Genomic DNA, 15,482 nt, shown 5'->3' with positions numbered 1-15,482 from the left:
CACAGTATGGGCCCTGTACATACATGGCAGGGAATGAGTTCTTTTTTTAAATTCTTATTACCAGCTCCTTATGGAACTTGCATTTTTTTTATTCATTTTTTTATTTCCAAGGGTTTATAACCCGCTTTTCCATATAAAGAGACTCAAAGCAGTTGGCAGCATAGTTTCTAGAGTTATTTAATATTCAGGCATTGTACAATTTAATCATTTTATTTATTATTTTGGCATTGTGATATATCCAAGACTGACACCTGCTCTCCTTCTCAGTGAGAACTGACCTGCCTATTATTATTATTATTATTATTATTATTATTATTATTATTAAAGTTTGTATACTGCCTTGTACCTGTTATAGTCAAAACATACAATTACAATGTAAAAAACACAAAGTACATAATAAGAATGAAAACAAAGACAACCCAATAATCTGCCCTTCCACAACACATTTAATAAAAGGGCATTAGATGTCAGTCAGCCAAAGGCCTGGCTAAAGAGGAACCAGTAGCTCCCATAGCTTCAGCACTCCCCTGTTCCATGTGCCACCTCCTCCTCCTCTCTGTACAGCACAGGAGGAGATGGCTAGGACATGGCTCTTCCTTCTCCTTGCCTGTCTGCACTGGTGACAGCAGAGAGCAGCAGTTGCTTGCCCTCTGTCCCCTCCAGGCAGCAGCTGCTGCTCTCTGCTACTTCTTTATGACTCCTGCCCCTCAGGAAGGCAAGTGAATGAGTGATGCCACTTGCCAGGAGCAACTGTTTCTCCTGTTTCCTGGCAAGTGATTAGCAACAAGGAAGTGCAGCATCATTGCCTCTGGGCAGTGGAGCAGAAATAGGAACAGGTCTGCATATGGCAGCTTCTGGGGGCAAGGGAAGCACTGTGACTGGAGCAAATCTTGCCAACAGCCTCCTAAATCCTGAGCCGGCCCTGCATTTATTCCACTGGATTTAGAGAGAGTTTAGAGTTTGGATTTGATATTCCGCTTTATCACTACCCTAAGGAGTCTCAAAGCGGCTAAAATCTCCTTTCCCTTCCTCCCTCACAACAAACACTCTGTGAGGTGAGTGAGGCTGAGAGACTTCAGAGAAGTATGACTAGCCCAAGGTCACCCAGCAGCTGCATGTGGAGGAGCAGGGAATCGAACCCGGTTCACCAGATTACAAATCCACTGCTCTTAACCACTACACCACACCGGCTCACTTGGTTTCCCAGAGTTGGTCCAAAGAACTTTGAACTGTGTACATTGGGACATCCCTTATCTTGCCTTTCAGCAGCCCATGGAGCTACGTAAGGTGGAAATACCACATTCCCATAAAGCTTCTTAGCTGGGAATGGACCCTCATTTCCCCGGTTCAAGCCCAATACTTAAGGCAATACACCACACTTGATCTTAAGGAACATTGAAGTGGTATTCAGCTAAAATATATTTGAAGGGAACAGGGCTTAAATGTGATGGATTACAGCCTGTGTATGCAGACTTTTTTCTGGCTAGAACCAATATATATATACAAATAATTATTTTGACATTGGGTGAGTTGTTTGTTTTAAACTTGTATCCTTTTTATCTTTGCCCTGCTCCTTGCCTGCAAAGTTTGTCACTTGGAATACACTGAGTGGTAGTTCTGCAGAGAAACCTCTGCACAAAAACTGATAAATCCAGGAGAAGATCTCACTGGTTATTTTTCTGCTTTATTTAGAAACCTGTGGCCAACCTAAAAGTGTGTGGTTAATAAGATACCTAGAATATTATGTTTATAGGACATTGCCTGAGAATTTGGTGATAATGCAAACCCAGGAAAACAAATATAATACAGTTGTATATCATTACCTTTGAAGCTTGGGGTTTGTTCACAGATTAAAAGTTTCCTGCAGTAAGCCTTTTGATACCTTTCCGTCTTGTTAGTGCTAACTATGCATATAAATCCTGCTGTGAATAAACTATAATAACAAGAACACTTAACAAGTTCATGAAGAATGTTTGAGTCATCCAGTTTAGTAAGTTATTGCTCAAGGGTACAAGCTAAATGGGCTCATTCATCTTCCTGCAGACATTGTGACACTTAAAAATGAATTAAGTGCATGTTATGAATACAAAAATATTCTTCTGATAGTTCATAAATCGACACAGGAATAGGGAAGATAAAGGCACGGCGCTGGGAGTGCATAGATAGCACTTAATATAGCGGCATAATAAAATCTGTGTTTTGAATCAAGCGTAGATTTCCATCTTCAAGCCAGTGGGATCCAGGCACGCAACAAAATCTTACCTGAGGAGTATTTTTGATTTAGTTGTTTTCATAGAACCAGTTGATTTATGGCAGGAAAGAGAAGGAGTTAGAAGAAAATACTCTTTCAGCAATCTCTGGCGGGCAGCAACACCAAAGGATAAAATATCCCACATAGTTAAGGAAGGGGCACTGCATGTTAAAATAAATATTTGTTTTAGTTTGCCTTACAGAATTTGACTTCTTAATCTATTTCAGCTGTCCATGCTAAAAGTCTTGTTGCAATACTGCACCTTTTGGTTGCGTTATCACAGTACTTTCGAGCCCCAATCAGACTGCCAGATCATGTGTCTATTCAAGTTGTTGTTGTCCAGGTAGGGATGATTGTATTTTTAAAAGATCTTTGTTTTTACACAGTTATTTCAAGAAATGCAGTAACTTTTAACATGTATGTGTTGGTATGTATCAGTTCTGGCCAACACAAATAGTCAGAAGGACAAGCATTTCCTTAGGCACAGCTAAGCATTGCATTGTCCTTCTTTGAAGGCACAACAGACCACTTGTAACATCAATATGCGAAGCATGTCAAATATGATTTTAGCTCAGAATGTAAGTGTACAGGTATCATACAGTGATCTCTGAAGTGAACGGCTGAGATACAGCATAAGATGAGTGGGCTTCTCCTCCTTCTTCTGCCCTTCCAGCCCACTGTGTGCCCCACAAATCTGCTCAAGATATTCCAATATAATCTAATTTAATCACTTTCCCCATAAGGTTGGTAAATGGCTATCAGTAATCTTACCTGCGATTTCCAGATAATTTTTCTGTCACAGAAGGCATTCCTTCCTGTTTGTTTGCACACAGGACAGGTGCCTTTTAGGCAACATACAAAGTCTCTTAGATTGTACATAAATAGAAATGATGTAATTTTGGAGGGGAGTTGTTTTATATTTATGTTGTCTATTTAATGGCATTCATGTTTTGTAGTTATTTTACACAGAGTATGTTCATGTGTGTATGTGTGCATATATGTAAGTGTGTATGAATATATATATCTCTGTGTGTGTATCCACACACACACACACACACACACACACACATACACACACACACACACACACAAAATCAATAAATATTGGTGTTGAAAATATTAAATGATCAATCATTTCCCCTCACCCCCCCAGAAACGAGAAGGAATCCTCCAGTCCCGTCAGATCCAAGAGGAAATAACTGGTAACACTGAGTATGTCAACATTCCTGTTGTTTGATCTGCTTTGGAAATTCAATAATTTGCTAACATTTAACCTTCATTCCTGGGGATTCTAAGAGAGGACTGCTTCGGACATGGCTTATAACTTAACTGTTAAGAAGGGTTCCACAACAGATAATGTAAACAAAGTGGAAAGGGTGGCAACTGAAAATGTAAAATTGCTGCCGATATAGCAGTTTGCATACTCAAGTAGTCATTTCTTAACAGAAATGTTCCTGGTTATATGTATTTTAGGGTTGTTGTTTTTCCACATCCCAAGTTTTATTATTTCCACTTCAGAAAAGAAGCATACAAATAGATTGCTTTCCTCCCAAACATTTCAATGGTAGAGAGAAAAAAAGTTTGAATCATCAGTTTTCCTTCCTTAAATGGCCTTCACCCAAGGAAGTTTGTGATATTGCTGAAATGCTCAGTTTAATTCAAGTTGGTGGACATAATACAATATTATTGAAAAGCCTGTGGGGCTATTCCTCAGTTGCTATGAATACAAAGTCATACATATGACCAGATGCATATTTACTCCATATATACAGTTTTCTCTCTGCACTGAACGAAATATATTAAATTACTGTAAGTGTGTGTACACATATAATTGCATTATTTCGCTTTCTACAGGGCATTGTCAGGACGGCATGGTAAGTCTCATTTGATTCCTAGCATTTTCGAAAGGTTTCTAAAGTGTACTTCACTTAATTCTGCTGCAGCTGCTTGTTTTGTTCAAAACCAGCTGTACATAGTTCATAGTTGTCATTGTTCCTAGTTGTCTTGGTTGGTGTGTAAATCTTAGTGCTGTAAACCAATAAGTCTGTATTCCAAACTGGGGCAGGAGGGGGCGGGTTGGAGATTGAGAATAGTATATATTTCCTAAATCAACACTAGTTTGTGCTCCCCCTCCCCCCCCCCAACATATGCTCCACTGTCCCAAACACAGGTGGTCTATGTTGCCTTCTGAATGCCAGTTTCCTCCTCATGTTGGAAAAAGCTCTGGAGAATTATTCCTCAATATTGACAATAATCAGGCACCGGACACATGTGTGGATCTCCTGGGTGTGATCCGCAGTATCTTCCTCACAAGCCACAAGCCCCATAATTTTGGGAGATCTGTTCTTAGTATATGCATAGGCAGTTTTAATTGCCAAAGGACACCAAACTGCCAAAGGACACCAAACTGAAATTGGGAATCCTATTTTTTTGTGACGTGTCGATGTTTGCCTTGAAAGCAGATAATTTTACCTAGTAGTGTAGTTTCTTCGAGTACACTAACACGACACATTCTTGCATGTCAATATTATTATAGCACATTAAGAAAAGTATTTCAGACACTCAAATAAAGGGTTGTTTAAGATTCTGCTAATGGTGTTGTGATCTTCCAGTACAGACTTTCCTTCCTGATAATCTGCTCCATGTGTACTATACTTAGAAATAAACCCATGTTACAACAGGTTAGCTTGGATGTGAATTTGGTAAACCAAGGTAAAGGATGATTTCAGTATAACTATCTCAGACACAGTAAGTCTCAATAGCACTTGAGGCCTTCCAGCCCTGGAATTATCATCCTACAATGCTGCATTATCTAATAGCTTGTTGTTATTACGTGTGTTTCAGAAAGGGATGCATTTGACACACTGTTTGACCACGCTCCAGACAAACTCAATGTTGTGAAAAAGGTTGGAAATTTTCTTTCCTACTTAGGTAGATATTGAGCAAGCTAGCTTAATCTGAGTAGTTTTCATCGCATATATCATATGCGTCTTGATGCATAAGAGGAACTCCCCAGGTGTTCACCATAAGACCCAAGGAAGCATTCTTGCCATTTTGGAGGGTTTGGAGCAGTCTCAGATGTGTTTTCCTCTGTAGTTCATGCACTGCCCACGTACAGCACCTTCCTCAGGAAGTACCATTAGAACACATTCCGAGAGGAGGGGTTCAGAAGTTCAGATATACAAGCTCCTTGGGTCATAAGCCTGCTTGTCTATTTTAGTATGCGATACAGCCAAAGTACATCCGATAGAGCTCTACGAATATTAGCAATTGCAAAATGGCACAAATATAAAACCTTTATTAAGTCCTGGAATGGTGTACCCATTTTCCTGCTTTAATGAAAATCTTTGTCCTTGGCAGTGTGGATATCTGGAAGTTTTTCTCAACATTATATATACTTTCTCAACATTTTATAGACTTGGCACTATAAAAGTCAGATAGAGGAATTTCTATTTTATAGAATTTTGCAATATGATCTCCAGCTGATATAGATCAGCAGGGCTTCCTTGAAAAGAACAGTGGCATGCCATTTTATATCAACTTACCTCTTGGCTCCAGTGCTGTTTTCTCTACTCCTCCATCATACCGCAGCAGCAATAACTCATATAGCTTTTAAAGTGATGAACAGTATGTATTTATTATTTGTTCAGTGTTTGTTATGGGGCTTGACAAAGTTGGATTTTTGACCAATGGATAAAACCATAAAATATTTAAAACTTAAGCCTGTCTCTTATAAACTGACAAGTTAAGGAATTAAATTTATAAAATTATGAACTTTAGGTTAGCATTTCTACATGTTAACTTAAGCATACTTTTAAACAATTAAATTTTGCTGATCTAAAAGCAGCTACGTATGCTCTTAATTTTCAGACTCTCATAACATTTGTGAATAAACACCTGAATAAGCTGAATTTGGAAGTTACAGAACTGGAAACCCAGGTAGGATTATATAATTGTGTTAGAAGCAAGAAGTCGTTTCTTGTGTTGTTTGTTTGTATATCTCCAGTTTATTTTGTTTAGCCTGTGTCAAGCTATTGCCAAGTTGAGTTTTAGTTAGTTTTTTTAAAAAAACACACTTTGCTTGGCTAACATATGCAAGTTAACACAGAGAAATGTATTTGCCATTTGTAACCATGGGTGCTGATAGGCACAAGCTGTGGGTAACCCAGAATGCAAGTTAATATGCTTGCTGTGAGAAAACAAGAATCCAACTAACTAGGTTGAGTGGGTCAGCTGGAACCATTTCTGTGTATAGGTCCAGTATGCTAGAAAGGAGAAAATACATTGTTTTATCTTGCCCTTCCCCCTCGTTCCATTTGTGTGCAAGTTCACACACCGAGTACATTCACACATAATGCTAAACCTAGGTTTAGTTGAACAGGGAAACAGACCACAAAGTGGCTGGCTTAGTGTTATATCCAAACCAACACTCACAGTTCATTTCTCCAAACCCTGTATATGCCACAGAAGATTACACTTCGTGCATCTGATGAAGTGGGGTCCAGTCCATGAAAGCTTGTGCTAGCATTCACCAGTGAGGAATGCTAAATGTTATGGACTGCAAGTTGCATCATCGCTAGCTAGCATGGCCAACAACAGAAGGGCACCAGCTGGGGAAAACTTGCTTATGCCACAACACATTTGTCATTCTTCACAGTTCCACAATATTATTTGTGGGGGTTTTCCCCCACCACAACAGATAAGTATAGCTACCCCTCTGAAAAACATGTACATTGTGTTACACTCCCTGCTTCCCTGAATAGTTCTGGGGCAACACAACTTGGGTTTCAGTTTCCTTCAGAGGAAGGGTCACTGGAAGCATGTGGCATTTTGTAATATTTTGTTTATTTACAAATATTGGAGTAGAGTGGGGACACAGAGAGCCCCTGATACTGAGCCAGACCAGTGTCCCATCTAGCTCAGTAATAGCAAAACTGACAGGCAGTGGCTTTCAGAGTTTGAGACAAGGAACATTCCTAGCCCTACCTGGAGCTGCTGGGGATTGCATACAGAGCATGAGCTCCACCACTAAGCTGTGCTCCTTCTCCATGTACAGGTGGAAGCCAGCAGCATACAAAGCAGCAGTCTGCTCCCTCACATCAGGCCCCATAGAGAAGCACCCCTTACCTGAATATGCTTCCTCCCCCATGGCTTACTCTCTGCTCTGTCCTTGCTTCTGTGTCAGTGTGTCTAAATAATGCTGCTTCTTCGTATACAGATATTTCATATGCCTTTGGAGTGGGGGGTGGGGAGTTGTGTTGCCTCTCCCAAGCACTCATAGTTTTCACATTCCAGACATTCCAAAGTAATCTCTCCCATTCAAGGCACTTAAGAAAGTTCTCCAGCTGTTTCCTAATCATTAGCTCCCATTGAGAAAACATCTACCAGTCACTGGGCATTGAGGAGCAATCTGCCTTTTATTTTCTTTTTGCAAGTTCTAAAATTAGATGTTTCACACGGGAATGTAGCTTGCAAAAGAGCATGGTTTTTCATGGGAGTGGAGGGTGTTGGAGATGGAGAGCAGCTTGTTTATACACCTTCTTCCATTTTCCACAGCAGCTGTGAAACTACTTATTTTTGCACAAAAGGTACTTACTAGCCAGTTGGTCTGTAAGCCTCCCAATTTTACAGACTACCATGGATGGGGCCACATCAGAGAGCTAATTGCCATAGGTAGCCAGTTCCTCCAAGGTCAGAAATAGCTGGAATAATAGAATTGTAGAGTTGGAAGGGACTTCGAGCTTTACCTGCTTCACCCCCTGCAATGAAGGAACCACAGCTAAAGATTCCCTGACAGATGGCCATCCAGCCATTGTTTGAAAACCTCAAATGAAGGCATTCATGAATACACACCAAAAGAGAAGGTAGAACTGCTCTTTCTCCTGAATATAACTGGGGAAGTCCATGGAAAGCCCACAGGTTGAATGCCATCCATCACAGTTTTTCCTGTGTTAACTGAGCCCCTCTATGCCGTCACAAAATAATCTGCAGGAGAGCCGGTTGTTGCTGGAGTAGAAGGCAAGCATTGGCAGAATTGAGTTGCCTTTTCCTTGAGTATGAAGTCATTTGTATGAATTTGGAAGAAGTGAATAGTAAGATATTGAGAAGGATTATGTCACTGGGGCATTAAAGGGTAGTCTTTGTTTTGGTGGTTTATATATCTCATTGTTTTCTTGACAGAAGAACTCTGGCTCCGAGTATGTTGGAAATTCCCCAAAATATGCCGTTGAAACTGGCATTCACCATATTGAGAGGTTGATTGCACTGCCAGAGGCTAAGAGAAGGGTCAGTAGCATATGAAAGGCAGTGATTCAAATAACTGGGGTTTAAAATGAAATACTATCTGCTCCGGAGGAAAGAAATAATCAGGATTTGAGAGAAGGAAGATCTACTGTTGACAGTAGGCATTAGCAACAGTTATGTGATGCTAAGATTAACATTGCCATTCACACGTTGCCAGGTCAAATCCTAGTTAAAATCAACAGCCGTTTAAGATTCAGACCTAACACTAAACTGTGGTCAATTGCAAAACAGAACTCAGGATGAGCCTGAGGTTTGCTGTGGCTTGCTTCTTTCACAATAAACTATGATTTGTCCCGATGTCCAAACCAGCTCATTCTAAGCAGACACATTTTTTTCTACAGCTATTTCCTTTTAAATCATAGGGAAGACTCTCATGTCTACTCTTAGATCAGGTTCAGGAACAATACCTATTCATCTGTTTATTTAGGATGAAAAAATGAAGGGAATAATGCTGAGCTTTCAAAAAAGAAAACAAAAGCCCCTCAGGATTTGCGCAGTATGGGATCTCATTTTTAAAGCAAGTGGAAGAAAGAACTTCCTAAGAAAGTTATCCTTGACATTCTTCTAGTCCTTTTAAACATCATACCTGCTTTGTGGGGAGGAGTTCTTAACTAACTAAATATGTATTGTTTAAAAATCTGTGTGCTAAACCACATGAGCTTTATTATAACCCTGAAGTTGCTTCTCACTTTCAGAGAAAATACTTCTTTTGAACATATCCATTGTTTAATACATAATACATTGTAGAATATATAGCTATGGGTTGAGCCTGACACACAGACACATACACAAAACTCTGAGGGGAGATTGTTTCCCCCAACAATACTGACAGGGCTAACAGTAGCTGCATTCATGTTCCATGGTAAGTCAAGGCTGATGCTTTTTCATCAATGAACAACATGCTGGCACCCGCTTCCTGGTCCTCCCTTCTTTAGTTTTACCTTGATGCAAGCAGGAAGCCACAATTAAGCTTGGGCTCCCACAACATCCAAATCTGGAATCCTGCTTTGTTTCTCATTAACAATACAACAGTTGTGAGTCAACAATAAGTTATGGTTTAAGGCTGGCTAGTGATCCTGGCTTGTTAAGGAGGCCCAAACTAGGTTCCTAGCTTCAGACATTATGGGATACAGGCTTAATTATGGCTCCATGGAAGGAGCAAAGGAGGGATAATGGGGCGGTGTAATCCAGTTTCTTTATGTTAAACCACAATAAGCCAGCAACTCCTGACTTCATGAGGGTGCAGGGATGGCAAGTATATTCTCCTTAGAGAAAGGGCAAGATAAAAATGTAATAAATTCATCTTGTACCTTGCCCAAGGTGCTAAATTTGTCTCCAGGTATTTGATGGTTTACATCTTTCTCTAGGATTTTTCTATACAGGCTAGTAAATTATATGTAAGATGTGCAGATGAAACAGCCTCCTCCTGCTAAAAATGCAAAGCAGTCATGTAGATCAGATCTTTATCATGCCACAAGGTGTCTTTGTTCTGGCACCTTAATTCTTCTAAACACTTGCTCTGTGCTCAACTTCTGCCATTATTAATAGGGGTTCTTTCTGTGCAACTTCTGGTTGTTTGTTCAAAATTGGACAGTTTCTATCTTGATTACAACTGTGAGATTACTGTTTGAGAAATATTGCTGAAAAAAATATGCCGTCTTAAAGTTTGCAGATGGAGTGTACCTGGTGCTCCTGATGGGTCTTCTTGAAGGTTACTTTGTGCCTCTTCACAGCTTTTTTTTGACTCCGGATAGTTTTGAACAAAAGGTAATTCTCCTGTTGGAATTTGTATTTACATTTAAAGAAAAACTGATGTTTCCAATGTTATGTTTTTCCAGAAAGCATATGGCAGAAGATTTTTTGAACATTAATCCTGGAAGTCCTTTCAGTAATTATTTTTATATGCAGTTTTTAAATAAATTTCTAACTTTTAAAATGATTTCTAACTTTTAAAATGATTTATCCATATAAATTACTCCCTTCAAACCATATTCTTAAGTATTATACTGAACCTTGCTATGTGCTCTGCACAGAAACCTAGAATTATGAATGATTGCTGTCTCTTAATTAAATCACCAGGTACTCAATGTGTCCTTTGCGTTTGAGCTGATGCAAGATGGAGGGCTTGAAAAACCAAAACCAAGGCCAGAAGGTATATTTCTGAACAGTGAGAACAGACTATAAACTTACAGCTTTAAATAAGGATGAATGGCTGAGTACTAAAAGCAAGAGAGACCATGGGAAAGGAATTCCACCTTTTATTTGAGGATTAAATTGATTGACTGTTTCTTCCTATTTCCCTGTGCTAGAAGGAACTGATGGGAGCTGGAGCTGAACAACATGGAGAGCTCACCACATTTGCTACTTCTGCCTAGATCTTGAGGAGACTAGTGCCAACCCTTCTAGAGTCCCTTTACCCACTGTATTCCATAGGCCAGTGGTTCCCAGTTGGTGGTTCATGGACCCCAGGGGACTGCAGCACCATTCACATAAAAACTACCATAAAGATATCAAAATTTTCAAAAAAAAAAAGAGGTTCCATGGCTTGGTTTTTGAAAAACTGGGGGGGGGGGGGATTGTCTTCAGTACTTTGCTAATGGGGAACCACTGCTGTAGGTCCTGTAGGCGAGTTATTGTGTTGGGTGTTCAGGGCAAATTACAATTTTTGCATTGAACATTTGAGGCATTTGGAATAATATCTGGGGATAATTTGGGGATAAAATGACTTCTCATATGCTTCAGGTGTTCAGTGCAAGCTGCAGGGCAAGATTCAGGTAAGTTCTACTTTGAGGAGACCACTGAAAGTTACAGAAATGACTAATTTGGTTCTATAACCCTCAGGCTAAAAATAGGTGAGGCTTCCAATAGCACCAGCTGTGTCTCTGTGTACCTCTTTGCTTAGGCTATGGGGACCATATTACCTAGCAGTCTGATGTTTAGTGTGTCTTCAAGGGAAGAAGTATTAGCACACCTGAACATCTCATGTTGACTGGAATGAAGGTACAAATATTAGTGGCAACAGAAGATCTGTCTGTCATTCGACAGATGCATACCCAATTTTTTCCCCATTTCCCTGTCCCTTCTTTCAGCCAAACAACTTTCTTGGCTGCTGCTAGGGTAAATGAAATCAAATGAAACAAATTCATAATGCCTGTGAAACTCATTCAATTTGATTCATTTTTCTTTTTTAAGTTGTAGGAAATGAATGCACACCTCTAATGCATAGTCTCCAAGTCATTTTTATTTTGGTACATTACCACCTTATTCTTTCACTTCAGTAGCTTAGGATATTGTTGTTTAGACGCATAAATTGAAAACGTTGTGGGTGTAATGATACAATATTAGAAACACAGATCATTAACTTTAGAGGCAGTTGTTCTAGGCTGTATTGCTTAGGTAAAGTAATAGTGACTTTTAACACATGGCCTCAGTCAAAGTGAGGGGAGATAGCATGGAAAATCTAGAGCCAGAATGAAAATGGAGAATTGCTATGATCCCACATCCCTTGTGGACATTTAATGTCATTATAGCACTTCAGTTTCCCAGGTATTTATTGCTCAAAGAGATGGCTGATTCCACCCCTTGGTGTAAATCAAACCACACAAACGTTTCAGCATTCATTTACATGCTTATGTGTGTGCAATTATTGAAAAGCTTAATATGAAACTTCCTGCTCAATGTGGATGGAAAAACACATCTGTTTTATATGTTGCTGCATTGGGCAGAATGCCCATGTTTAAAAATTGCAGTGAGCATAAGAAGACTGAAAAGAATCTTAATCTAACTGTGAATAGAAAATAGCTTTTTAATTTAATTCTTGCTTTGATAAATGGGTTTTAAAAATAATGGCATGATGTTATAAAAGTATTTAAGGATGAAAAATAACTAAAATGAGGCAACAGGTTTTCCCCCCCTGAAGTAACAACTGGGTTTCACTGAACAGTGAAGTGCTTTTCTTTTTCATACTCACAAGCCTGAAATGCTCACAGCAGGGAATTTTCCAGTATCTGTTTGGGGGTCTTGGAAAAGAGGCTTTAGACTGGCTGCCCCCGCTCCGTGGAGAAGCATTCCTGCTAAGATATAAAAAGGCACCCATTTCCCAAAAACAATGAAGACATGTTCTCCCCCCCAACAAGACTTAGGTTTTAAAACAATACAAAATGGATATCTATTTTCACTTATTTCTTGTAATAATTTCAAAATTATTTTAGCTGGTTTTCTCGTATACGTTTGCAAAGCACCTTGACACATGCCTAAAAGGTGAATCATAAATAAACAAATGAAAATACGCCCAAGATGATCCTGCTATGGAATTTTAATATTCAAATCACCAAGGTATTTGTGGGGCTTTATTGCTCCGTGATAGCCCCTAAACCAACTGAATTGTGTAATAAAAATTTTATCGTATAATTAGACTTGCCAGCTTACCAAATGGTCTCCCAGTCTGGATCCTATAAAGACCTATGTAGCATAATGGGTTTCGGATGCCAGTAATTTCATTTATTTGTCATTTAGCTATCTCCATCACTCTGATTGTGCAAATTTTTTGCAATAGGCCAGCAGTTTTCATAAATATGCAAACGTATGGTATAACCAAAAACTGCACTGTGGACATTTACAGTTTGTACAGCTAAAGAGCAATGGGAAAATTTTACTTTGCTGTTCGGAATACATAAATCATGTATATTTTAGAGCCTTAGAAAATTCCAAGAAAAAATTGGGATGTTATTTCATGTTCTGCTGAAACTTGTTAAAATGAATGGTATGTTCAATCTGGAGGAGTACTTAACAAAAGTAGGCTTTGCGTATTTCCCTTGAGATAAAATTACCATTCTCGAGAATCAGATGGATATTACTAAGGACAAAGACTTGAACTGTGTTTCTCAGTCACAATACTGAAAAAGAGCCCATAATGTTCAGTTACAGCTGAAGGTCTGACTCAGGCCTGCACTGCACAACTTGGGACCCACCAAGCCAAGCACAGTTCACCAACCCTTTCTTGTTACCTGCCAGGTGCTTGACAAGCCCATCTTTTTGGAGGCCCAGGTAGGCTCTAAAAACGACGCTCTGTCAGCTGCTTGTGAGCTATAACTAGATAGAGGGTTGGCTACATTCAGCTTGGTTGGTCAAAAGTTTGGTACAGGCCTGTTCTTAAATGAATGCACTTGTGGCTGGTTTTGAGCTTACTGTTGCTAAAATCCTATTAAGGTTGACCAAAGCAGCCCAGCTCATCTATGCCTATAGAGGCAGATGCATGATGATGCGTCTTCCAAATACGGGCTCTTTTATTTGTTCACCGAGGTCATTAAAAGTTCAGCATTTCTTCCCTCTTTTTTTCTAGACATCGTAAATTGTGACTTAAAGTCAACTCTGAGGGTGCTGTACAATCTGTTCACCAAATACAGAAACTTGGAATGAAGAAGTCCCTTGGGATCCCACAGGTGGCTAAGTAAGGAACCAACCAACCCAACAGCCACTCCTGTTTTGCAATTGTTCTTTTACTTTTGTACTACACTTCCTTCACGTATTCCATATTCTTGCTATGTTTGTTTTGCACACACACAAAAAATGTTTTAAATTAGGTCTTGTCTGCAATCCAAAATATTATGAAGTGAACCCCTGCTGGAAGATGCATATTCCTTTGTTTTAACTAGCTCTTGATTTCTTGGAGAGCAAGCAAGAAAGCCTGATCCCACATCCAGGTTAAGAGAAACAAACTGATTTTGAGAGAAATGCCAGCCTCTTCCTATGAGCTATGCTGCCGCAATAACCAAGAAGATCACATGACACAGGTCTGTGCACTACTACATGGTGAATGTGCTCTCTTCTTCTGCAGGATCCTCTCTAAGCCAAAGAATAGGTATGCCTGCTGTCTCTGGTGCTTTGGCAGCTGCTGCTTTCTATACATTACTCAGCTATGCTACACAAAGGACATAATCAGCCCAGAAAGAGGATAGTCCTTTATCAGTGTGCTTAGCTCTTCATCAAGACAAGCTGGACTAGCAGCAGAACTCTGTGTTGTTCCCATATATCAAGGTAGCCAGGGACTCTCCCCTGTCCTACCCCACACACACCCCCGGGAGTCATTTTAGATTGTGGTGCAAACTGCTGCTTTTAAGAAGTAGATGCTCAGTGGTTCCATAGAATCAATCAGATCGAAATGCTTCAGTTTAATTAAGTTGTGGATTGAGCTGCAGGACATTTTCTCTGTCTGTGTTTATTGAATATTTATTTCAAAGAAAGGATCCATTGTATTCCTAATGAGCTGTATGAGCACTATTACAAAGATCATGGAGCATGTAAGAGAGAGAGAGACCATAGGTGGCGTGATGCAAACTGAGCTATGAAACTGAGCTTCGTAATTTGACCGACGGGGCTTATAATATTATAAGCGTCCAGGTATGTGTTCCCTGTGCATACATTCCTCATCATTTTTCATTCCTTACAAGCTCGCAGATCATGCAGCTTTCCTTTAACTACAGTGCATTTAAAATAACCTGCAACATGTAGTATTTTTTACAATATGATAATCTTGCCTAGTTGCAAACGCTGTGGTACGAAGTATGTAGATAGTTTCAGTATGGAAACTCCTTTGCAACAAAGCACATAGAAAGTCAGTGCAGTGGGCTTCTGGGCTAGAATCCAGGTGGTATCAGCCCTGCCAGGATATTGACATAAGCTTTGTTTACATAATTGAAACGAAACATAAAATGATGTAATTGGTACAAGTAAGAAGCAGCTTTGGTGACAGAAGCAAAGGTAAAGGTTGTTCAAAGAAAGAATTATTTTTGCATACCTTGGCCTTTGGAGATCTAAAATGAATGAGAAATGTTGAACAATTTATGAAAATCAGGTTCTCTTGCATTATGATTATTACTAAACCTAAAATTATTTTTTTTGGATTTTTGAATTTTAACAGGATAAGACA

At 39.5% G+C, this 15,482-nt stretch overlaps 1 protein-coding gene and 1 long non-coding RNA gene across 2 annotated transcripts in view; one reads left to right on the top strand and one right to left on the bottom strand.

Annotated features, from left to right (window-relative positions):
* Positions 1-14,112, top strand: part of PARVA (parvin alpha) — a 63,698-nt gene extending 49,586 nt beyond the window's left edge. Inside the window, exons 6-13 of the mRNA XM_081879079.1 lie at positions 2,479-2,594; positions 3,405-3,463; positions 4,106-4,125; positions 5,096-5,157; positions 6,122-6,190; positions 10,220-10,321; positions 10,634-10,706; positions 13,896-14,112. Coding sequence (XP_081735205.1) covers positions 2,479-2,594; positions 3,405-3,463; positions 4,106-4,125; positions 5,096-5,157; positions 6,122-6,190; positions 10,220-10,321; positions 10,634-10,706; positions 13,896-13,972 — 578 coding nt within the window. The 3' untranslated portion in view covers positions 13,973-14,112. The remainder of the gene's footprint in view (positions 1-2,478; positions 2,595-3,404; positions 3,464-4,105; positions 4,126-5,095; positions 5,158-6,121; positions 6,191-10,219; positions 10,322-10,633; positions 10,707-13,895) is intronic.
* On the bottom strand, positions 4,227-5,082 carry LOC309351431. Its single transcript, XR_014160845.1, has 2 exons — positions 4,987-5,082; positions 4,227-4,937 (listed from the first exon to the last, which is right to left on the bottom strand). It is a non-coding gene; the product is annotated as an uncharacterized lncRNA (long non-coding RNA).
* Positions 14,113-15,482: the final 1,370 nt, after the last annotated feature.

The sequence above is a fragment of the Podarcis erhardii genome (assembly GCF_964252035.2).
Source record: "Podarcis erhardii genome assembly, chromosome: 1".
Classification (NCBI taxonomy): Eukaryota; Metazoa; Chordata; class Lepidosauria; order Squamata; family Lacertidae; genus Podarcis; species Podarcis erhardii.
Note: the sequence above shows the minus strand (reverse complement) of the source record. Positions and strands in the feature narration are given on the sequence as shown.